This window comes from Tetrao urogallus, assembly GCF_951394365.1.
Source record: "Tetrao urogallus genome assembly, chromosome: 8".
NCBI classification, from domain to species: Eukaryota; Metazoa; Chordata; class Aves; order Galliformes; family Phasianidae; genus Tetrao; species Tetrao urogallus.
This window is the reverse complement of record NC_136821.1, coordinates 8,585,916-8,610,755: the sequence shown is the minus strand read 5'-3', so window position 1 is coordinate 8,610,755 and position 24,840 is coordinate 8,585,916. Positions and strand designations below refer to the sequence as shown.

At 48.6% G+C, this 24,840-nt stretch overlaps 1 protein-coding gene across 2 annotated transcripts; it reads right to left on the bottom strand.

The window, feature by feature from the left end:
• Positions 1 to 1,835: 1,835 nt before the first annotated feature.
• STEAP3 (STEAP3 metalloreductase) lies at positions 1,836 to 10,498 on the bottom strand (the record flags this gene model as incomplete). Of its 2 annotated transcripts, XM_079539433.1 has the most annotated exons (5): positions 1,836 to 2,076; positions 2,536 to 2,756; positions 7,702 to 7,866; positions 9,029 to 9,556; positions 10,016 to 10,498. In XM_079539433.1, the coding sequence occupies 5 exons, from the start codon at positions 10,496 to 10,498 to the stop codon at positions 1,995 to 1,997; spliced, it is 1,479 nt and encodes a 492-aa protein (XP_079395559.1). In that variant the 3' UTR covers positions 1,836 to 1,994. The 2 variants fall into 2 exon arrangements, with proteins under 2 accessions (XP_079395559.1, XP_079395560.1); XM_079539434.1 differs by lacking the exon at positions 1,836 to 2,076 and having other exon boundaries at positions 2,357 to 2,756.
• Positions 10,499 to 24,840: the final 14,342 nt, after the last annotated feature.

Sequence of the window (24,840 nt, the reverse complement as noted above, 5' to 3'; positions counted from 1 at the left end):
GCTTCATGAGTATATCCAGTGCCCAGCTCTACTTCTGCTTGTGAAAATTGTCCCTTTGCCATCAATAGGAAGGACATGTGGGTGTGAAAGTTGTGTACATAAAGCTAAAGTGCAACCCTTGTTCTGCTGGGCAAAATGGTGAGTCTTTAGCCTTGAAGCATCCCGCAATGAAATCACATCTTCCCCCTTGAATACAAAGCCTGCAAGCCTGTGTAATGCTTGTTCCTTCCTGTCCTATGTTTGGCCAACAGGCAGTTGTCTTGCTTGACCTAAGGATGTGAAAAGCTTAGCTTAAAAAAAAAAAAAAGACATTGGAATACTTTATTGTAAACATAAAATGTGCCTACTTGTGCTTTTATGTTGACTTTACTTGATGAAAGCAGAAGTTTGCTGAATGCCATTTTCCCTCAAGCATGAGTTATGTTGGAGTGGGTGGAATTGTACTCATGTGGAAGTACATCAAATCCATGTGGAAACTTAGCCTACCATTCATCCACAACTAAATAGTGCTGCACAATCAATCTGCTTGGTGAGTGATTTGATGAGATGCTGATCTGGGTGAGGCTGCGGAGGTGGACGGGGAAACCTGAATAACAGCAGCTTTCTGAAAGGGACACTTTCACAGTGCCCCTTCCCTTTGGTGTTGCAAAAAAATAAAAAAAACAATCAGCTGATTATGCAAACTTGGCATTTCCCTCAATGTTGATTTCCTTTTTCTTAGTGAAAAGAGGTGGTGGTTGGAGACTTTACTGTAAGCCTTATGCAAAACCTAAAACCCCTCGATATCATTACTGGCAGCTTGAGCGCTACTTGCAGAGTATTACACACTGTTGGCATTAAAGGCTAAACAGGGAATTCTGAAGTTCCTCTTCCTACAAATCATCCAGTTTACAAGAGCAGTATTGGCTCATAGAAGGGCTTATGTGCACCAAAGTTGATCCACGTTTTCCCATTTGTATTAACTGGTCTTTTAAAAGATGCTTTTTGGTCCCACAAATAAAACCTAATTGATGACATTTTTCAAAGCAAAGCGGAATGCTGAGCGGTGCCTTTTACTTAACTGCAAGGAAATAAGGCTATCCCACCCACGTCCTTGTGTCTGGTCTTGCTGAGGTAGTCTTCTTTGTGTCATCTCAATTGCTTGCTTTTAAGTGAGCTTTTGCAAATGGCTGCCCATTCTCTATATGGGTGACTTGGATCTCCAAAATCTAAATAATTATTCTGATAAAGAACAAGAGCTTGAAGGAACAGAAAGTAAAAGGTAGCAAAGGAAAGTAGGGCAGAATTCTTGCCCTGGACCTCATCCAAAGTGTGTGTGAAGTCAGAAGAAAAGCATTTGATACATGCTTTGTGGTCTAGTAAGTGACTTTCTAAGATGCAAGGCAGTGCAGGATGGTGCCTCACATGCGCAATTCCTGTATTCTCATGCTGTGATCAAGACTCACCAGGCTCTTTGCAAGACAGTTCAAAGACCTTATCACTGCTGGTGAAGCCAGTAGTGTTAGAGGTGCTGTTTTGTTATCCAAGCACACATGTTCAGGTGACAGTGATTTCTAAGAGCTTCAAACTATTATTTGACGTAGGCCTTTGGTTTTCTTTGTGAAATTTTGTGAAATGGCACATTTTTCTTTTTCGCTCTATTTCCACCAAATACTGCCTGAAATGGATTTAGTAAAACAGAGAACATGCAGCAGCAGTAGTTGTTGTCTCAGAGACAGCAGTGCAGACAGGAAGTGTGGGTGTTAGGGACATTCCTCTCTTCAAAAGCTTTCACTCTGATAGCAAAGATGGTTTATTTCAGCAGCCTATAAATGTGCACCAGGTAGAGCCTACAGGACCAGATCTGCTGTTTGTATTTGAGAAAGTAGATACTTGGATTTGCTGTCAGGTTTGGATACCTTTACTAAAATGTGCAGACACTACATAAGAGGGATATTGTTCTGCTTATGTGGTTACTTCATTAAAGAGACCAAAGCCAGGGACAAGTTGTGTTTCTAAAGCTCACTGCTTAGGTTGATCCAGATGCTCAAGAAGCAGGATGTCTTTGCCATCAAAAAGCCCAGAAAATCTGTGCTTCTTCATATTTAAAAAAAAAAAAAAAAAAAAGAACAAAAACATTGACATTCATGAGAGTAGATAATAAGGAAGCAACAGAGAAGCACTGCTGTAGATTTGCCAACTAGCATCCCCAGTGACAGAATCCATCACTTCTCCCTGTATATTGGTGTTGTTAGCTCAGCTTTCACAGTGATTTTTAAGGCAATATTTGTCCTAGCAAACCAGCAATATAATTTAAATACCACTGCCTAAACTACTTTCATAGTAGCCCATTTTCTAAAGTCACCAGATTTTATTATTTACCCACAATATAATTATACTAAAACATACATACATTTAAGAAAAAGGAACACCTTTATAGAAATGTTGATAGTGCTTTGAAATCCTCTGTCACCCCTGAGGTTCCATCAGACGTTGCTAGAGCTCTCCCCACTTGAATACTCCCCTGTTGCACTGGGCAGGACAAACTTGACATACCTCCCCTTCTCCCAGCCTCTTCTGATTCGCACGAGTCTCTGCTGAATGCAGGGCAAACTGAAGGCAACTTTTGCTAGGATCACAGTACATGGGACAAGCAGCGTGAGAGTGTAGGTGGGAGGCAGGTAGAACTTGTATTGGTTCTCATCAAAGGCCCTTGACCAGCCATATGTGAGGGTGTGCAGGGTGCTGATGACCAAGGCAATAAATCCCAGCGTAGACTAAAAGGAAGAGAAACACAAAGCAGTCAGCAGACCTCATGCCTGTTTTCCCCTGTAAGAATATGCAGCACAGAGAAAGCAGTGAATATTCCTGTGCCTCTCTGATAGAATAAAATGCAACTGCAAACCGGGTGTCACCTACAGGAAAACTGCAGTGTGCCAAGATGAGGCTATCCAATGGACTAAGTCCTTGGAATGGGGAGTCAGGAGGCCTTTGTCCATTGAGGGAGGCAGCAAGGATGTAGCCTTGCTCTGCAGACCAGAATGTGCCCCATATTCAGCTGAGACTGTGGCTCCCAAGCATCCATAGAGACAACATTTCGCCTGAATATTCCAAGAATGTTGAAGATTGTTTTCAAGGAGGATTTTAAACTACAGTCCCCTTGCTGATGGTTTCCTACCTGCCTCAGAGGTGGGGGCTCTGAGCTCATCACAGGCACAATCCCTCCTCAAGGGCCACCAGCTGTATTTTCAATGAAAAGTATGGGTGTAGTACATGATCATCCACATTGACAGCTGGACAACTATTTCCTTCAGAACATCTCTTCTTGGTTTTGATGGCTGACAAACCATTTTAAAACCCAGATAACTTTTTAATGTGTACTGTATCATTAACAACAAGCTAGATCAAGGCTCCTCTACTCTTCAGAGTGAATTACTGAAACAGCTGAGAGGACTGGGCAGACAAGGAAAGATCTCTAAAGTATGCCCCATATCTATGCACTTCACTTTTACAGCTCCTCTACAGCCATCATGAGGGTGTCTGTAAGCCCTGCCAAGTTAGAGAGCTCTTGTCTCTGTGTTGCACCAGCACCACTCAAGGTCATTCCCAGAGCTAGCAACAGCCCCCTTAGCCGAAGCTCACATCCACCTGAAAGCCATATCTGATTCCTCAGCCCAAAGCAAGCTCAAATGGGGTCAAAATTTACTTCACTTGGCAAATGAAGGTGTTTGCTGGGATACACCATACAGCTGAAGGAGATAATGCTCTTAACAGTGGGCACCAACCCATGGCTCACCCATAATTTATCAAATCTTAGCTCCCCTCCAACAGGCAGAACATCCCTAGATGGGAGGAGGCCAGAGGTGCCAGCAGGAGGCTGATCTGCAGAGCACAGCTGTAAGGCAGGGCTGGGTAGAAGGTGAGGAGTGATGGCTGAGGGCAGCAGGTGCTTTTGGCAGTGGGTGCAAGGTGCCTTCAGGTACAGTCCACATGGGGCTCCATGGATGGCAGAGGTGTCAGAGCTAGAGATAATTAGTTTGTTCCTCTACAGTTCCTCTTTCAACTGCTGCTGGCACCAGGGAAAAGCAGAAGTGGAAATTAGTAGGACAAAAGACGACCGAACATCAGAGCTGTGCAGTGACCCACCTTTGTGCACAGCAGCAGGGCACACAGAACAAAGAGCTAATTAGCAATAAATGTGCAGGTGAGCAGATGGCAGCTGGACACAGTGCTGGCAGCTCCACAGAGCAGAGCAGTGACACAAACCAGGGCTCCCTATGGTCAGCAGGGCTTTTACACTGTCACAGCATGGGGAATGCAGGGCTGCTGCCAAGATAAGGTGGTAAAGCCCCCTGAGAGATGGCTCTATGAAGATGGGATCTTTCTAATGCAGGTTTAGCTTGCACTGCCCATTCTGGATTGATTTTTCTCTCTCCCACCTCTCTTCAGTGTCCAGGAGATGTGCTGCAATGCATCAGTGAAGGTGACTCTGTCATTTATAAATGCCTGTGCAGCATCCAAGGCAAAAGGCACCTTCCTAACACATTCAGGTTTCTGACTTCTGCTGCCATTAGTCCTGTAGAGTTGTTAACTGTGTGGAAGCTGGCTCTCACTTTATCATCAGGAGGGCTACAGGCACCTGATGACAGATTCTTTGCATCCTGCAGTATGTGAGCTAGGAAGGAAATCAGGTCAACCCAACCTTCAAATTCCAAGAGGATTTTTCAGGGTGGAGAGATAAAAGGAATCATATGCATTTTCACTTCTCCACCAATTAGATTTGATTTGTAAGTCACTAGGGAACATTAAGAATCTCCCTTGTAAGTTGAATTGCATCTGAATTGTTCCTGTTATCTAGTGCCTAGATCCTGTATATTTTCTATTAGTCAAAACTGGATATGGAGGGAAACTGTATATTCAACCCAGCTGTATTTGCTAGCTGAAAATCATCTATGTTCTAAATCCTTAGCAACAACCCAAGTGTTATTTTTGGCCTGTTAAGCAACAGATATGTATTTTAAGATAATGGCAGTACCCCATGGTGCTGAGAGGCACCCACAGTGTTGTTGGAAAATGCGAGGCATGGGAAACTCCAGGTAAGGAATGGATCAGAGTGGTTCCTGGCTTTTAGCAAGCCCCAGCCCTCATTCAAATGTGAGTGCAACCCCTCTCAAACACAGCAGCCACCTCAACAGAAATGGCAGTAAATGGCTGCAGCTTTGGGGAGATACTCAGCAGGGACTGCTGTGCTTTGTATTTTCCAGATCTTTCCTTTTTCACAACTAGCCACAGTGCCTCTCATGCACCATAGTCGGTTCAAGTGTTGGACATCCCCAGGGCTTGAGAGTACAGCCTTGTTCTTCACCCCTTGTATTTACATTACAGTGTCACTGTGCATTAATTTAGGGAGAGTTGAGTTGCTGTATGTGAATGTTACCCTCTAGCACCTGGGAACAGCAGATATATCTGCTACTCATTTCCTCAAGTTGGCATCAACAACTTATTGAAGAAACTCCTCTAAAACATTCCTCATTAAAAAACAAGCAATGCCCGACCTGGAAGCTAACATGACAAAAGCCTCTAATCCTCTCCTTGGGCACATTGCCACTGTCATCAGCAGGGTGTGCTACAATGCCTCTCCCTACATCCACAGAAATAGTTAGGAGTGATTTTTCCATGCTCTAAGCCAGCCAGTGACTGCCTGGGGCAGCCAGGAGCTATTTTGGAGCAGAGCATCACGTACCAGTGCCAGAGTTGACATATCATTGGAAAGACCCAGGGAAAGATGGCAAAGGGCAGAAGAAACAGTTGTGGAATGTGTGCTGGTAGAAGATACCATACATGTTGCATAACACAACAGCAGCACCCACCAGAGAGCTGTCTAGGGAGACAGAGGGAGATGCAGGGAGTTTCAGAGCCACATTCCAGGCTATAAGGAATTATTTCCCTTCATCTCAGATTCCTGGTATGAAATGACTAAGCCAGGACGGGAGTTTATCCAATGTCCCAGTGGCTGCAGTGCACCCCTGAGATGTGATGCTGAGAATTAATTTGCTCCTGCTGTCTGTTAAGAAAGAGATTTGAAGCCAGATCTCCCTTCTCCCCAAGGGACAGTCTCTTGAGGTCAGGCTCTCCAGGTGAGACTTCTTTATGCATTGTAAATAATTACTCAACAGCTCACAGCAAGAGAGGAGAAAAAGAGATGAACTGACTTACTAGTTGGAGATCAGGGCACCTGTGGGAGAGCAGGCTTCAAACTCCTGCTCTAATGAATATTGAATTATTTATGTGCAGCTGAAGAGCTTCAGCAAGGGAGAATGAATGATGGATATCCACCTTTGCACACCCTAACTCTACATACTCCAACTTCTGAGTGTACAGAGGGGCTCTGCAGAGGAGGTATGGCGGGGGGGTAGGGGGGAACCTGTGGGGTTTGTGCGTGCTGGGTGGCACTGCAGCATTACTGGGAACCTACTGCAAGCTAAGCTGCAGCCATGTAGGAAGCACAGTTAATGATGGGTTTCAGGATTACATGATATGACAGGTGAGTGTCCTTCAGGAAATTAGGTCTTAAAATGATCTCTGAAGGTGCAGGGACTACTTGAAGTTTTTTCCTTGCTGTCCCTGTTAACCTGAAGCCTTGCTCTGTATGTATTACTGAGAGTGGCAGCCCTTGGGTTGAGCGTTTGGGATCCCTACATGGGTCACTGTGGAGATCTGGCCTCATGAGCCTGGACATCCCTGCAAGTGGAAAGAGGACTCCCAAACCACTAGGAAACCTGAGAGAAAGAAAAGCTATCCAGAACTCCTAACCCATTTTTTAGAAGACATGCTCTTCACTGGCCATTCAGATCTGTGTTCTGCACTGGCTGTCCCCATGGGTTATCCATCTGCCATCTGCAGCCTGCTGCAAACTCCCCACAGCATCTCCACAATACAGAAGGCATGGGGAAAAATGATAACAGATAACAAATTCTGAATTACTCAAAAAAAGGTGATGGTTACAATCCAGTTAAAGCAAAAAACATTTGCTCACCTATCCCAAAGATCAGGGCTTACCAAAATACTCCAAAATGAGAGATCTCCAGGCAGAGATCCTTTCTGTGTGGCAGCCAGCCCTTAAATGAGGCTTAGGAAGGGGTGGAACTTGGTTCCATCCCTTCTGGTTGCACAGGTGGAAGCAATTCACCTGTGCTCCAAAGGCTGGCTGCGTCCCTTCACCAGGTGCTCCATCATTGGTTCAGGTCCTGACTTAGCAATTCACATACAGAAGGGAATAATCCTCTCTTCTCTAAATGTCTGCAAAGTGTTCTACCTTGTATGACTTCAGGAGTGAATGCAGCACTGCTCATGGGCACAATGTGAGGAGGAAAAATCCCAGAGAATTTTGCAGGGGGCACCACACAGGCAAACCCATGCTGGTTCTTCTTAGGATCTCTAGCTAGCACTGTTAAAAGTAGGGTGAGAAAGAAATTCCACCAGCACATTAAAGACTCATTCATGCAAAGCTTGCCACTAAGCTCCACGTGGATGCACATGATGCATTACGTTTTCCTTTCCCTGAGACACAGCACCCACAGCAGAGCACGCGAGTCCTGCATGACACCCTGGAAGCACCACTGTCCCACTACCCTGAGATGTCCTCTATGGTGAGTGGCAGAGTGCCTGTAACACTGGCTGACTGCAGAACCACTCTCGTGCATTGTCACATGTCAACCTTACCTGGATGAAACTGAATTCCCTCCAGTTGAGAGAGTTTGCAATGGATGGAAGTGAGGTGATGGCAAGTAACGACAGCAAGCCCAGGGCAATTATTCCAACAGAGATATAAATCTCCATCCTCCAGACTTCCTCCTCTACCCAGATATTCATCTTCTTCTCCATAGCCTGGCATGACAATGAAGTTTTGTTAAAATGGAGCATGTAGGAATAGAGGAATTGAATTTTATGTGTATTCACTTTGGTTTTGGAAGAAGATTTCCTGGATGAACACTGGTTCCTGCTGCCACTGGCCTCTGCCTGTGGCAGGTGCCACTGCCATTTTCCCAGTTGGATCAGACCTGCAGCCTGCTGGGAAGAACTGCTTGATGCTCACAGCTCCCATAGCCTGTAACCACAGCAGCAAGCCCCAGAGTTGCATTTGGAAAGATAATTGGAATGAGAAGTCAGTTTAAAGCCATGAAAACAAATACACATGCTTGAATATGCAGTAGTCTCCTAATAACCTTCATTTTAAGTGCATTTAATGGGGGAAATTGTTCATGCTAATGGAAAGGAAGATGGGTTTTATGCTTCATGGCAGAGAACAACATTTAGAACCATCTTCTTTAGCCCATTAAATGGGCTTAATTTACTAAACAAAGATGTTGCTAGAAAACAGGACGTAGAGGGGAAATGGACACAGGATGCTTGACCGAGATTAATGTGTGACTGTAGCAATTGAAAAGGGGCTGTGCAAGTCTGGAACTGAAATATCTGGTGGATGCTTTGTGCAGGCACTGCTCCCAAAACCAGCTGTCCTGCTCCCAGCTGCCTCCATGCCTCTGTGCTTGGACAAAGTGTTTGGGTGGCTACAGTGAGAAGCACTTGGGAAACATCCCAGCACAGAAAGCAGACAGGTGTGGGGGCAAGTCCTTGATCTGGTTCACCTCTGGGATGCACAGAGCTTCTTGCACCATCCCAGGAGGAGGCAGGGAAGAGCAGCAAGAACAGCAGGGACAAAAGATGGCAGAGTCACATTCTTCCGTGGCACTGCTGAGCTGAATTGCCTGAAGGTGTAGCAATCTCGGGATATAATCTCTGGATAAACATTGCTGAAAGCTTCGATAGGGCTGTAGGGTACTTTCCCATTTCCTTGTTCCCCTAGACTATGGCCTAGACTTCAGCATTGTTTTGTTACAGCACTGGAAGTGCGCTGTGATGAGGACATACCTCCTACATAAACAAATCCTTTGGAAAGCAAATGCAAAGGCCATGAAGCCCTCTTACCCAACTTCTGAATGTGCCTGCAAGATCATCACAGGTGCCACCCGAAGGGTGCCAACATTACCTGCTTGACGGCCGTCTCAATCAGCTGGTAGCGGTGGGAGCGGCGCATGGGCAGGCACAGGCTGTACACGGCGTGCAGGGCTGCACAGAAGAAGCTGAGGAGGCCGATCTGCTTTCTGTGTTGCAGCCACTGGTCAAGCCAGTCTGGAAAGCGCCTGTATTTGGTGCCGTAGTAGAGCTGCGAGCAGGCTGCCAGCACACCAGGGAGGTAGACCAGAGACAGCATGACGTAGGCCACGCACGGCAGCGTAGTGTTGACCACCTCGACAGGGATCTTATAAAACTTATTCTTCTGCTCCCTGATGTAAGGGTGGATGACCTGCCGCACCAGGTTGTAAGTGAAAAAGCAAAGAAAAAGCCCCAGAGCCAAAAAGATGGGGATTTTCCAGGCTGGCAAAAGGCGCAGGGGAATGTTCTCAATCTCGCAGGCTGAGGACATGCAGCCCATGTCCACAGGGGTGAAGCCCATTACCTGAGCAATTTCTGCCACAGTACGCTTGGCTTCTTGGCTATTGGAGCAGATTAGAACCTGCAATAAATGGAAAGATACGTATTGGGCAAAGAGATCAAGTGGTGGGAACGAGCATGGCAGGAGGGATGCTGCACTAAAGGAAGCCTACATTATCATGGATCATCATGTGTTTTGGCAGACTTTCTGATGGGGATTTACTGTGGTTGCCAAAGATCTCTATCCTGGACAGGTTTTCTTTCTTATGCATACCACCAGTTTGCTTTACTGGCTGTGTTTAGATAGAGAGACAATTAAATGATGTTTTTCACTTACACAGTGACTCCAGGGACTATAAGGTGTGGAGTAAGCAGTGTATTTCTTTTCTGATCAAAGAAATGTGCAAGCTGTGTGATGGTTTCTGGATGCCAAAACCAGTACTGATGCCCCTTCTCTGTGTGCCTAAGGCCATTTACTGATGTCAGACCTCAGCTGCTGAAACAGTTGAGATGTGGCACATATCAGAAGAAAGCAGTATACCTGCTTATTGCCATCCCTGGCACCAGACTGCAGCGTCCACGCAGAAACCACATTAAAGCCCTTGACCACAGTGCAGGCTGGGAACAGAGAGGCCAAATATTCAGCGTTGGATTCTTTGTGGTGGTTGATTTCAGTGTTGTTACTGACATCCACCAGGATCTTTCCTGCCAGCACATCAGCCAGGTCACAGAGCGTGGAGTAATGTTCCCTGAAAACCGCCACAAAAATGACATCCGTCTTCTTCACCGCCTCAGCCTGGAAGGTGACCTCTGCTGCAGAAGGGAAGAGGCAGGCTTTACGCTTTGGGTTGCGGCTGCCCACCACCACCTTGAAGCCAGAGCACACCAGACGGATGGCCAACGAGCGCGCAAAGTCCCCGCTCCCCAGCACGCCGATGGTGCGGCCAGCTGCAGGCACCACACTGGGGTCACCCTCTGTGCTCCTGTGGCCAAGGAGGGGTTTGGCCATGTCTCCTCCAGGCATCCTGGCAGGAAAAAACAAGGGGAAATGCAAGTTCATTGCAAAGCTCTTGCAGAAATTCAGACCACATCTGCAGTCATGAGGAAAATGCCACTTACGACGCATGAATAGAAGTGCATGAGGTTTTGGGAAAGAGGGAATTCCCTGATGCCTAACTGTAGATGTACAGCGCTGGGTCCCGTAGCCCAGACTCATCTACTAAACCCACCAGCATGAGTGCAGTAACATCCAGCCACCGTTGGAGGGGGACAAGACATCTACACAGAAATGGTTTTAGGGACAAGTTTCCCCAGTTCGGGCGATCAAACACCTGCACTCAGCCATCCTATGCTGTTCTTACTTGCATCTCATGCTGCAAAGCCAGATCAATTCTCACAGCCGCCAGCAATGGGAACTCTTGGAGCCGTGTAGGACCAGGGCAGATCTTTTGAAAAGCCCTGGTGTCCGTGGGAATCTCTGGGCACACAACTGAGAGAGCTGGGGGTTTCTTTTGATTTGTGGGAGCAGCATCAAAGCAGGGAGTTTGAGGTGGAATTAAAGTGTCCTCCAAGTGGTAAATGAAGAGAGCTGTGGCTTTTGCCTGTTCCAATATTTGGGTCCATTTGTTTCATTTATTCAATGAACATGGAGAACTTCCTTGTGACATTTAAAAAAAAAAAAGTATTAAAATATGATGGGATTTGCTCATGAATGATCTTGATGAGCTTTACAAACATTAATGAATTTTGCCCTGTAACACTCTGCTCTCCATAGCAGATTAGATATTGAGGCCATGAAGAGGCTTTAAACAAATCAACAAAATGAACAGCATCACACCAGCTGAGCCTGGAGTCTGGAGAAGCTCAATCAGGGAACTGCCAGGCTGTTCCCATGATGTATCACCTACAGCTCAAACCTGCTTAAAAAAATGCAGATGGCCAAAGGGACACCAGACTTTTAAAGTGCTCAGGAGTCACACCAGCACACCTGACTTCTGATTTGGGCACACTGGGAGAAATAGTAGTAAAGACCAGAATTAACAGACTCGTGATACATTTGCAAAAGAGACAGTCTTTTGCAGTACAGTCTTGCTTTATAGCTGGCACAGTTCTTTCAAAGTGAGGGTGACCGCTCGGACAAGGTGACCTGGTCACTGGGCTTTGTTTATCATAGGCTTTTGGAAATGCTCTTTATCCAATGCTTTTCTGGGATTGGAGCAATAATGGTGCAAAAGGGAAGGGCACTTCTGCATGAATAGTTACCAATGAGAAACAAAGGGTAAGAATAAGTAATTTTCATAATGGGAATGGGCTGTCATGGGGTTTCCCCACAGATCTGTATTTTTCCAACATGCTCATAAAGGATTTGGGAAAGACAAAGAGAAGATCAAGCTTGGGTGTGATAACTGTTTAGGACAGCCAATCTTTATTGCAAGCAATTTGCAATCCTCATGCAAAGTGCCTGAGCACCAAAACTCACTACTGGCACATGCCAAGGGCTGCATATGGGCATAAGTGCTATGAGTACACTTTAATGAGCTGTAACTCATATCATGCAGCTTCCTCTCATGGGCTTGGTAAGAGAGAATTACTCAGATTTCACCCTGAAGGTTTCTGCTTCTGCTCCAGATCTGTGGAAGGGCTTGTGTGCACAAAGGCTGACTTTGTTCTGCACCTGTGTCAGTGGTCTAGTCAAGGCTGCTACCCGTGCACACACCCCTGCAGTAAGTATAGGCCATAGAGATCTCAGTCGCTGCAAAACAAGGTGAGTATAGCACTGTAAACACATAAATTGAACACAGAACAGAAGCACACAGGTGAGGTTGGAGATGAGATAACTTGAAATTTCCTGAAGTGAGTAGCAAGCCCAGAGGTGGAGCTCAGGTCCATGCCAAGCCTTGTGTCCTCGTCTCAGCCAAGCTGAAGAGCCAGGCTGCAAAACCCTGCTGTAAATACTCCAGCTCTGTCTGAAGAGATGTTGGGTTTTCTTTTTTGGCCCCTGCTTATCACATACTTTATTGAAAACTCGTTGCTTTACTTTTAAGAAACATCCTTGCTCCACCTAGGTGTATTCATGCCCACAATTTGTTATGGGGCCCACACTATTGTTTAGCTTAACCACCTCTCCTGCCTACGTAACCCTCTGCTTTTCAGCAACCTGCATGCATGAAATGTTGTCCTACAACAAAGAGATGTCTCTGGCCCCTGGCCACTGGAACAGGAAGCAATGCTCAGGGTGACAGACTTCATAGAATCGTGGAATCTTTTGCATTGGAAGAGACCCTTAAAGACCATGTGGTCCAGCCCTCCTGCAATAAGCAGGGACACCTACATCTCCATCAGGTGCTCAGAGCCCCAGCCAGCCTCAACTTGGGTACGTCCAGGGCCAGGGCATCCACTTGTTCCACAGGGCCCCACCAGCCCCTCCAGGGGGCCATGCTACTGCCATGTCACCATGAGGCAGAGCAGCCACCAGCACAGGGAAGGCTGCAGAGGCCAGACACAGCGTGAGCACTGCAGTCTTGGATAAACCTCATTTATTGATCTTCTCTGTCAAGGAAACTGTACCCCTGCTGAGTTACATCACACAAAGTTCAGAGCAGCAAGGAAGCTGCATGATAATTTAAAGTCCGGCACAATGGAAGTAAACTAGCTTCAATCTTAACCGGGCAGCAGTTCCATAATTAAATACCAAGTGCAATGTGAAGCTGCCCTACAGACTGATGGTTAATGACACCCTTATATCACTGCATGGGGATGCTGTGCCCACATCCAGAGTGTTGTGTGTGGTTCACCTATTGCATCTCAGTGGCTGTATTATTTGCAGTACAATAGCAGCGAGCAACATCAGGAGCTCCACTCCGCCTGGTGCCAAAACAGGACAGAAGGCAGAATGGGATCAGACAGACAAAAGCTGGGTGAACTGAAGCAGTCAAATCTCTGCTGCACAGGAGAGGGTGGGAGGGCTCTGCAGAAGAAAAGCAGGGATAACTCTACATGTTTTGCACCTGAGGCTTGGCAGGCTGTTAGCTTAGGCTGGGTGCCAGGCAAACACAGCTTTCAGAGTGCTTTCCAACAGGACGGCCGTTCTGGGCTGAGCTGCTGCAGGAGCCCCTCCAGGTGTGGCTGCACTCCCTGCACTGTCAATCTGCACTCAGATAATGCCCCACTGCATTATCTGGGAAGCTGGTGCCATCGTTATCCTCCTTCCACAGACATGGGGACTGAGATACCAGCGATAATGGGGCTCCAGCAAGTTTGCCTGGGAAGACCCAGATATCCCTGACCACTTGTTTAACAACGAGACCATCTTTACAGGACCCTGTCAGTTATTCTGGGCAGGGGACTACAGCCTCGTGGTTTCTGTAACCCACAGTCAGCATTTGCCATGTAAACCCTGAACAAGGCTGCCCGTACTGAAGCAATGCATGCGATCTGCTTCAGTTCTGGACCAAAAAAAAAAAAAATCAAAATCCATTTGCCTGCCTTAGTATTTAGGTTTATCAGATAAAATCACAAAATGGCCTGGGTTGAAAAGGACCACAATGATCATCTAGTTTCAGCCCCCCTGCTATGTGCAGGTTCTCCAACCACCAGACCAGGCTGCCTAGAACTTCATCCAGCCTGGCCTTGAATGCCTCCAGGGATGGAGCATCCACAGCCTCCTTGGGCAACCTGTTCCAGTGCTTAACCATTCTCTGATTGAAAAAATTTCTCCTTAATATCTAACCTAAACCTCTCCTGTCTTAGTTTAAAGCCATTCCCCTTTGTCCTATCACTAAAGACAAGTTGGTTTTGTAATAGCTCCAGTTAACAGAAGTTTCTTAAGTACATCTGAGTCAAACTGTGCTGCAGAACATAGCAGCAATCTCATAAGGAGCTCCTTGCCATGGTGCTGTACAGCACAACGAAACTGGCTCCTGTTTGTCCAAAACCTCATCTCTGAGCTCAGCTCACATACAGACTTAGAAGGCAGCACCTTGGTTCAAGTAACCACTTCTGTGTCTTCCCCTGGGGTCAGGTTTTGGTTAGACTGACCACAACTGAGTCTTGAGTAGCTGCGATGCATGTCCTTACAGAGCCACATCAGGGCTTCAGTTTCGGCGTTGGGAGTTATCTGAGATAGAGGGCAAGATTATCTGCATCTCCTGATGGGTACCAGGGTGGAATGAGGGGAATGGCCCACTGTCTGCACCAAGACAGTTCCTGTATGCTACGGAGTATGGTGTCCCCCATATTCTAGGGATGGGGGTGATCTCTGCCCCCAGGCCATCTATCTGCATGCAGGGACCTTCGCACTTCCCTTGCTGACCATGATGCTGAAGTCCTGCAGCTCCTGTATGCAGAGCCTGGTGCGCTCCATGGAGTTGATGCACCAAGAAGTCGCGGCTGGAGGGATGCATTCAGCACCTGAAGACTCTGTTCAGGTCTTGCTGTGCATAGAAATATTTGGCTACAGTTGTTTTGTTTCCAGGGGAAATAAAGCACATAAGTCTCTGCCGTACCCAGAGAGGCCCTCCGAAGAGCACAGCCGGTACCACGTACCTGCTGAGATTGGCACAGATTTAAGTAAGAAAAGGGCTTATCCAAAGCCAGTCAATCTCAGCTCTGCTCACACTTCTGGAGTTCTCCCAGTCTCGTCCAGGCTGACTGCAAATAACACGTCTGCCCTGTGCATAGCTCACAGATGAGGGAAGAAAGGGAAAACAGGCTTGCTACCTGTTTCCATTTTTCTCCTTCCAAAGCAGACAGAGCTAGCTTCCCAGCAGTGCAAACCAGGAACCAGCAAAAACAATAAACCAACCGTCTGTATGGCTTCAGCCAGAACAGCAATGTCGCAAACCTCCCCCAGGATGCCAGCCAGGCTGTGAGAATGAGGAAATGCCAACAGCAGAGCCCTGAGGCAGCTCCAGGTTCCCCGACTGCTGGGGCAACACTGCTGGGTGCTGAGGCTGTCTATGGCCACACAGTGGGAACAGAGCTGCTGAGAGGTCCCGGTGCTGCAGCATGCACCCACCATCGCACTGTGCTTCACCCTCATCCCTCTCCCTGTTCCTACCTCCCAGCACGCTGTTTGCTTTTGCACAACCACACAGCACTGTTGACTTGCTGTGCTGTGCCCCTAACCCCATCCCTGTGGTGCCTGGCCGGTCCCTCACCCGCTGCCCACGCGGTCACTCAGTCCAAACATGGGACACAGCGCATGTTCTGCTCTTTCTGACCTCCCCTCCAATTTGTCCTCCTCTTTAATGAGCCCCTCTCTCAAACATTTCCCCTATGTCACCCACAAAGCAAGCACGTCCCTCCCTGCACCACTACCTGCTGATGACAGTGCAGCTGCCAGCTCCTCCCCCTCCCCCCATTACATACCTACACACCCCCTCCAGTTTAATCATTGATTAATACTGAGGATGTTGGGTTTGGAAGCCAAAGGCACGTCCCTGACCACAGGATATTCTTCACCGTGACCAGAACTCAAAAACATGTTTCAAAACAGGGCAAAGCAGAGGTTTTCCCAGAATTTTCCATGCTCTGCTTTTCCCACACCAACTCAGACATTTTGGCCACAGTTTTCCTATAGAAACACACCAGCCTATGGGCACCTGGTGAGGTTAAACAGGCAATACTGATGCTGGGCAGAAAAATCACCCATCCACAGTATTGGCTGGGGCTTGATCAAACTGGGAAACAAATTTTTGGTGTACCAAGAGACCATTCTGCTGGTGCCTGCCAAATTGATACAGTGTGGAGAGGCCTGACAGGGACCTGGATTGGGGCAGCACTTCATAAATTGGGAATCTGAGTTTTGGGAAGCCTAGAGGTCTCACCCTAAGGCATGGGGAGCACAAACCTGAAGCACCATGAGGTGTTGGTGGAGCAGTTCTGATGCTGACACAGCACACACAACTTTATCTGAGAGATGTGACTCCGAATAAGAAGTTTATTTCTCCAACTTGTCAACAAGAGACCACAACTTTAAGTGCTGTAGCGGAATCCTGCATGGCTTCTATTCCTTTCTTCTGGGATCTTTGCTTGCTGCTCTTACCATGCTAACAACTACCTCACGGTGACTCACTCACTTCTGAGCTCTCCCTTTACTACAGCAGAGCAGCAGGGTGTGCTCTGAGCACAGCAGCCCCCCAGGGAGCTGCCAGACCCTGCTGTTAAAAAACCTCTTTCTTTCCAGAAAGGACGCAGAGGAATTGCACTGCCTGCAAATGAAAATATTTGGGCTGGCTGCTGCTGCTTGTTAGAAGGGCCTCCAAGATCAGCATGCCCTCTGGTTTTGCTTCTTGCAGCAACTCAGAGGATGCACAGGGCCGTGTGGGGCAGAGGGTAGCCCAGGGGGTGGTTTGGGGTGGAGGGGAGAGAACACTTCCAGCATGAGGCCAGTGCCAGCTTGCTGCTATGGGAGCAAAGCCTATCCTGTGCTATGGCAGGAGAAGCAAGTGGGGTCTCGCCTATCATCCCTTGGTGCTTTTTCCTTAGGGACACTGAAGTGCTAACATCCTGCTGTGAATCATTGCTGCCTGTGCAGTTTCAGTAAGCTGTTTTACATCTGCATTTATTTTCACCCACTCTTTCAGGTGGGTGCTGAAGCCAAAAGGAAAGGAGGAAGAGGTGTTACTGACCTGGGAGGAGCTGAAGGAAAAGCAAGAGAAGAGGGCAAGCGGCTTCACAGGGAAAGGAGCACGAAGGACAGTGCCTACAGAGATCATGCTGCCTTGTGAGTGCAGCCTTTGCTTTGCCTGAATACATTGTGTGCCCTTCAGGCACATCCACACTATGCCACGGACACACCTCTCTACCGAGCAGCTGCAATGGGCACAGAGGTATCTGGGGAGGAAACACCTCTGGTTAAGGCAGCAGCACACAACAAATGCCTGGTGAGTTCTGATGCATGAGAGAAACCTGGTCCAGGCATGCATGGTGTGCACAGGGCCCCAGCTGCCTCCCATCTGGTCAATAAGGTGCTCAGTAATGCTGCCTCACTCAAGCAGGTACCTGTTAGTGATGGCCAGTGGTTGGTATCAGCACACTGCTCCGGGTGCATTATCTACAGACCCATATTGGCAGACCATGGTCTGTGGGGAACTCATAGGACATTTTTGCAAAGGCTGCAGAGGTGACTGTCTCTCTCAACTCTGCCACCTCTGGAGTACTGCGTCCAGATCTGGGGCCTCCAATACAAGAAAGCCAGGGAGCTGTTGGAGAGGGTCCAGAGGAGAGCCACAAAGATGATCAGGAGGCTGGAGCACCTCCTCTATGAAGACAGGCTCAGGGAGCTGGGTTTGTTCGGCCTGGAGAAAAGAAGGCTGGAGGCTGACCTTACTGCAGCCTTTCAGTACCTAAAGGGAGCCTATAAACAGGAGGCGAGTCAACTCTTTACAGGGGTAGACAGTAGCGAGACAAGGGGAAATGGTTTTAAGTGGAAGGAAGGAAGATTTAGGGGTGGATATCAAGGATAAGTTCTTCACTATGAAAGTGGTGAGGTTCTGGAACAGGCTGCCCAGACAGGCTGTGGATGCCCTGTCCCTGGAGGTGTTTAAGGCCAGGTGGGATGGGGCCCTGAGCAGCCTGGTCTAGTATTAAATTTGGAGGTTGGAGGCCCTGCATGTGGCAGGGGGGTTGGAGATTCATGATCCTTGAGGTCCTTTCCAACCCAAGCCATTCTGTGATTCTGTGAACTAAATTGAAATGCAAGTGTTAGCAAATCAGGCTTCAGACTTACTGGAAGTCTGAGCACCTGGAAAAAGATGGAAGGAGCTCAGGAATTCCTGAAACCTTGGCCAAATTTTTAAAAATCTTCCACTGATTTGGGCTCTGGAGTACCCAAGGGCTTTTAAGATGGGATGTTGGCTCCCACATCACTGGTTTCCAACCATTTCATCCATTCAGATAAGCTATATTCCACTTAGATGAAGATGGGAAGCACCCTGCAGTTTACTGCAGGGGAAATGACCCTATGGAGAAGCAGTAACTTAAAGTTTGGAAATCTGTCCTCTGCTGTGACACTGACAGGAAACCTGATTGTAATCAGCGACAGTAAACATCTGGATAACAAATTGGTGGGCTTCAATTCCATAATGTAACATCTCACAGCCATCCCTCACACGTCAGAGCTCCTTCACTGCCCCACTTCTTCCACCACCGGAAAAAATGTGTTTCCCCTGAATCTAAAGCTGCTTTCATTGATGGGTGTAGTGCTGCAAGGTCGCAGCCAAAGCAGAGCTCCTAATAATAAAAAGCAAACCAAACAAAAACAGAAGTAAAAAGCAAAGCAAACACAAATTATGCTTTCAAGAAGCATGTTTTCCTAGGGCTTGCTGCGTTTTCTTTTTAAACAAAGACTTGTTGAGTCACCAACATTTTCAGCTCCACAATTATGGAGGAAATCGAATCCGTGCACTGAGTACTGGATCCTACATTACTGTACATTTGTTTTATAGCAAATGGGATTTTAAAAGAGGAGAAAATGTAAGGCTGATTTAAAATCTAAAGTATTTTAAGCAGCTCAATCTTGTTAGCCCTCCATCTCCTTAGCCTGCAGGAACACTGATACCGGAGGAGCGACGTTCCCCTCTCGCTGTCTCTGGTTTCTCTCCCCGGGATGCACTTTCCCAATGCACCACTTCCACCCGCAGCGCTGGGCTGGTGCTGTGGGGCTCCCGGTGCTCTGCCCGCAGCTGTCCCCGATGGGCTCAGTACGGGGACAGCCCGAGCCGGACCATCCCGCCAATGGGGCATCCCTGCTCCAAAGTCACCCCTCCAACTCCGTCACAGCTGTCACGGTGCGGCACAGCGACACGGAGCAGATGGAGCGCAGCGCATCCGACCCTATTTCCTTAAAGGAACCCCCAGGGGCACTGAAGCAGCAGAAGCCTCCCGCTGCTCGCCCCTGCGGGCCCGAGTGGCTCCGGCTCTTTTAATACCTCACAGCCCGATTTCTCCCGGGCCGGAAGAAGTCATTCATCTCCACGAAGCGTTTGCAAAGCTCCCGCTCTGGCAGCCACCAGCAGCCCCGTTCCCCTCCCATCCACGCCTGTGCGCGCACAGCTCCCGGCCCCGCACCGCCCCGCACCGCACCGCCCCGCCACGCCGCCAGCCCGGCCCCACCGCCCCGACCCGGCGCCCGCCTCCGGCACCGACAGCAGCGGAGGCCCCACGGACCCCGGGCCGCTCCCTCCCTCCGCCGAGCTCAGCCGCACGCAGGGACCCGCAGCCGCAGCCCCTCGGCCGCACTCACCTCTGCGCCGGGCGGGCAGCGGGAGGGTGAGCGGAGCGGCCGCTGGCGGTGAGCGAGGCGCGCTGATGTCAGCCCGAGGCTCCGCCCTCCTGTCCATGTGCCGCCGGCGGCGCAGATCGGCCTGCCCGGCCCGGCCCGGCGTGGCCCGGCCCGGCACGCCCAGGAGGCACGGCTCGGCGTGTCGCAGCCCGGCACGGCAGCGGGGGATGCGGAGCGCACGCCCTCCGGCCCCGTCCCAGCTGCAGCCCCCGCGCCGAGGTTAAGCGCCGGGCACCGCAGCGGACGCGAGACCCGTTCGGGGCAGGAGTCCTTAATTCTCCACGTACATGGGCGTTTCGGAGCCGGCGAGCGTTTCGTTTTAATGGAGGGTGCGGCTCGGTGCGGCCGTGGCCGTGCTATCAGGGGCTGTGCACCTGCTCGCGGGGCTGTGAGCGGGGAGCGGGGCAGATAAGCGGCCTTGCCCCGACGGCGCAGAGCTTCCTGCGGCAGCGCGGTGCCACGCTGTCGGGAGACAGGGGGCCAATAACGCGGTCAGAGCCGCGGGGATTTACCACTGACCCCTCTGGAACCTCATCTGCCCCTTCCCCTGGAGGCTCTTTCCAAAAGCATCTTTGGGAATAGCTTTATCCGCCGCTCTGATGCTTTTCAAACTGATCTCAGGATGGTGGCACAGGTGATGATGTGAGCTGTTGGACTCTCCAGCAGCTGATAAAGGTGCCCAGCTGCCCCGTGCGTGTCTTGGTGATGTGACTGCCATGCCACAGCCAGAGTTCTGTGTGGATTCAAGAGAAGAAATCATTGAACTCTGCTGGACTTTCAGGATTTTGTTACCTGTCCTCCTGCATCATAACTGGAACAGGTTGCCCAAGGAGGTTGTGGATGCCCCATCCCTGGAGGCATTAAAGGCCAGGCTGGATGTGGCTCTGGGCAGCCTGGTCTGGTGGTTGGTGACCCTGCACATAGCCGGGGGGAAGGGGGAGGGGGGTGGTGGTGGTGGTGTTGAAACTAGATGATCATTGTGGTCCTTTTCAATCCAGGCCATTCTATGATTCTATGATCATGTAAAGGACACACTTGTCTTTCTTCTGCCCTTTTAGTTTATTTATAGAGCTCTCAGTCAATGCCATTCTCTCCCTCAGTTGCTGAAATACCTTTTAGCCGGTTCTTTTCTACTCTCAGGGCTCCTGCAGCCTCCATGAGCTGCTGCAGTGAGTTCCCATCTCTGCCTTTAGCAGCACCCGCTCCTCTGACATCCCTTTAACACAAAGTGCTGAGATCTGCTGACTTCTGTGACTTCGCTCCCTTTTCATAAAACAGTAAACTTTTCTTCTTCTTCTTTTTTTTTTTCTTTCTTCCTTTATGTCCCCCAAGTATCGTCCACTTTTCTACCTTCACCAAATCCATGTGCAGGAGGTAATGCACACTTCATCCTCCCCTCCACTGCTCCCTGCCTCCAGGACCAGGGGCACGTGCATTGATGAGCACATTGCTCAGGGACACACTCTTCATTTTGCTCTAGGTGTCCTTTTTGCTCTGAGTGAACCACCCAGAGGTGCAGCGTTACTTAGTGCACCCAAGTGGTACCTGGGAGGGATGCCTGGACTAGAAGAGCCAAACAAGATAACCCACATCTTGTTGGGCACTTGTAGGTGCCCCTTAATTCATCTCTGGCACCACTTTGTAGCTTAAGGAGTGCTGCCACCATCCCCACCCTGCTCCGTTTTGAGTCGCCCTCCATCCTCAGCCAGGGGCTGCTGGCACCTCTTGAAGAGGTCAGTGGGAGAAGGCAGTTAATGAACACAGCGCTGCCAGAGAATGGACTCCTGCCACTAATCGGCTCTGCTCCGGCTATTGCTATGGCAGCTGCATGGCTTTTTGGAGAAAAATGTATTAAATCAATCAGCCCTTCGTGGGGGATCCGGTGCAGTGCTCAGCTCGGAGCTGCCTGTCTGCAGGCGCCATCTAGTAGGGAAAGTAGAAAGCACAGAGACTGAAACGGGGAAGTTGAAAGGAGCTTTACATTCAGGAGCATCATTTCCAGGCAGCTCCTCACCTACAGTGTTGGGGTTGGTTCATTATCTCTATGGGTGAATTGCAATACATGGCTTGGTCCAGTGTTCGAACAAGCTCTCTTTATGGCAGGATCCCCATGCCCAGGACAGCACATTGCTGCTCCTTGCCTAGAGCAGAGCCTTGATTCATCTCCACTTTCATAGATAAAAGCCTGAATTAATTAAAGAAAAGAATAGAAATCACTTTGATTTCCAGAACACCAGAACCTCCTAATTATCAACACTTCCACTAGTGCCGCAGTAATGAACGGGCTGTTCTTCCCATGCAGACCCGGTTTTTGCAGAGATTTACACAACGTATCCAAATTTCCTGCTCCCTGTGCAGTGTGGTGGCTCAGAGTATGGGTCTGGCTGTGGATGCATCCCTGTGAACCACCAAAATGAGGTCATCTATAAAGATATTGAAGAGGACAGGCCCCAGCACCGACCCCTGCGGAACACCACTCACGACCGGTCGCCAGCTGGATTTGACTCCATTCACCACCACTCTCTGCGCCCGGCCCTCCAGCCAGCTCCTTACCCAGCCAAGAGTGTACCCATCCAAGCCTCTGACTGCCAGCTTCTGCAGGAGAATGCTGTGGGAGACAGTGTCAAAGGCTTTGCTGAAGTCTAGGTAGACCACATCAACAGCCTTTCCTTCATCCACCAGATGGGTCACTAGATCATAGAAGGAGATCAGGTTGGTCAAACAGGACCTGCCCTTCATGAAACCATGCTGTCTGTCATGGAGCACCCCAAAGAAAAGGGTTTCTTAAGAACAAGTACATATGGTCCAGAGCTGTCCTGCAGCTCTACTGCAGGTGCTGTGATGCATTCAGCATGCAGTGCTTTATATATTGGACACCTGACGTCAGGAGCATCATCTTGCCTGAAGTCCATCAGTACTGGTAACCAATGGTTCAAATAATGCTTCACATAAGACACTTCCATTTATCATCTAGGAAGGCAAAGAGCAACATCTTTCCATAGAGGCAGCCAGCTCGTATCTTATCCCTTATACACCCTTGTCCAACAAACCACATCTGGGGACTTGCCTGGGATTCCTCAAGAAGCAGTGGGACACCTCTTCTCCTTTGGTGTTGGTGCCACATTGGGTCAGACGAGCTTGTCTGGTGAAAAAGGTGTTCCACCTCCAAACACCTCCAGTGTAGCAGCCATTGCATATGTGTGGATGGCATGGGTGAGATGTGCTGTTGCTCTGGCATCAGGGAGAGGAAGTGCTGTTGTTCAGCAGCACATCACCAGGACAAAAGAAAACTGAAAGAAAAAAGGGAAGTGAAAGGAACAAATGCAGAATTTGTCTGTATTAGCAATGCAGGGAAGCATAGGAAGTTAAGAAGATCACAGACAATTGAATTTAATTGAAAAAGAAGATTAAATAAAGTGAGACTCGAAGAGCTAATTTGGATTAAAGAAACAAGCTGATTGCCTGGAGAAAGAAATTGGAGGATGAAAATCATATTATTTTGTATCTGGGTTCCAGTTCTGTTTATATCAGGACAGTAAAAAAAAAAAAAAAAAAAAAAAAAAAAAAAAAAAAAAAAAGGTAACAACAACTCAAAGTGATTTCCCATTGAAATGATAACATTTTTGGAAGAGGGTCACAAACCACTGGGAAATGGGGTGCTGATACAATATGATAACCTTAGGAGAGATTTAGCTCATGTACAGGAAAATGGGAGAGCTTCATAAAGTGTTTTTGTGTTCCCAGCATCATTACTGCTGACAGAAGGACATTAATTTGTCCAAAAAGTGTCAGAATTGGGTGTTCTGGTGCACCCAGCAGCAGGCTGGGGCTGGGGTCTCCATGCTGTGCATGGTGCAGGTGATGCTGGCAGCTTGTGCATCAGCTACTGAAAGCATGGGTGATAAGAGAGTAGTTTTAGGGAAAATTATTCTATTATTTTATTATTCTTATTCATAGCACAAATGGAAATATATGTATTAAAGCATGTATAAAGCATAAAGCACAAATATGAAATGTAAGGGCTTATCTTAAAGTGCTTCCCTTCTCCAAGTTTCCTGATTTCCACTTGGCAGCTTCACCCTTTTCTACAGCACATCCACTGACCAGTGTCCTCCTCCCAGTGACTCAGGCTGTGTCTGTTGCTGGCCACGAGGCCATGGGCATGTTCCCATCTACCCATCCTCATCCCTGTCCCCATCCCAGTCCTCATTCTTATCTCCATACCTTCCCCCATCCCCATCTCCATCCCTGTCCCCATCCCCATCCCTGTGCCCCTCAGGAGGCAGGACAGTGTCCCGTGGTGTTCAGGGGAAAGACTTTGGGAGCACTTGAGCTGGGGCTGGGGAGGACAGGCCCTATGCCCTAAGAACCATGATCTGCTCCAATATTGTGAGTGGTTTGCAGAGCAAAATCCAGCTGTGATTTCATTAAGGAGGCTCTCGCTCCTTGTGCTCAATATTTAATTTAACAGGAGTGTGTGTGTTGGGTTCAGGGTGTTGATTAACCATGACTCTGAGATAGAAGGAAATTACTAATATGGGAAAGTGCAGTCAGTATTTCATGGCGAAGAGTAATTGAGCTAACAGTTGACATATGGAGTTGTGTGGGCAAACTAATTAAATTTTACATCTTCCTGAGCATTTGTGAGTTTTATAAGCATTTGATTTATATATTAATTAAACCTTGGAGTGAAATAAAGAGGACATGACTATTTATACCGCAAATGCGTCCATCAAGGGAAAGTGCTTTGAGGTATTTACAGGCAGACAGCAAAACTCCTTGGTGAGTCTCTGGATGTAGCCAGTGGAAGCAAAGGAGCCAACACAGAATATCCCAGCTGTGTCCCAGTTGTGTGCCAGCTGTGTGCCAGCCATGTCTCCATCACGTCCCACCATATCCCAGCCACGTACCAACCATCCCTGCCACATCCCAGCTGCCCCTCAGGGCTGGTCCAGTGGTGCTGAGCATCCCTCACCATGCCAGGTAGTGTGGCTTTGGGCATCACAAACCCTGACAGGGAGGCGTTAAATCCCAGCTGCACTTGAATTGTAGAATCACTAAGGTTGGAAAAGTCCAGTAAG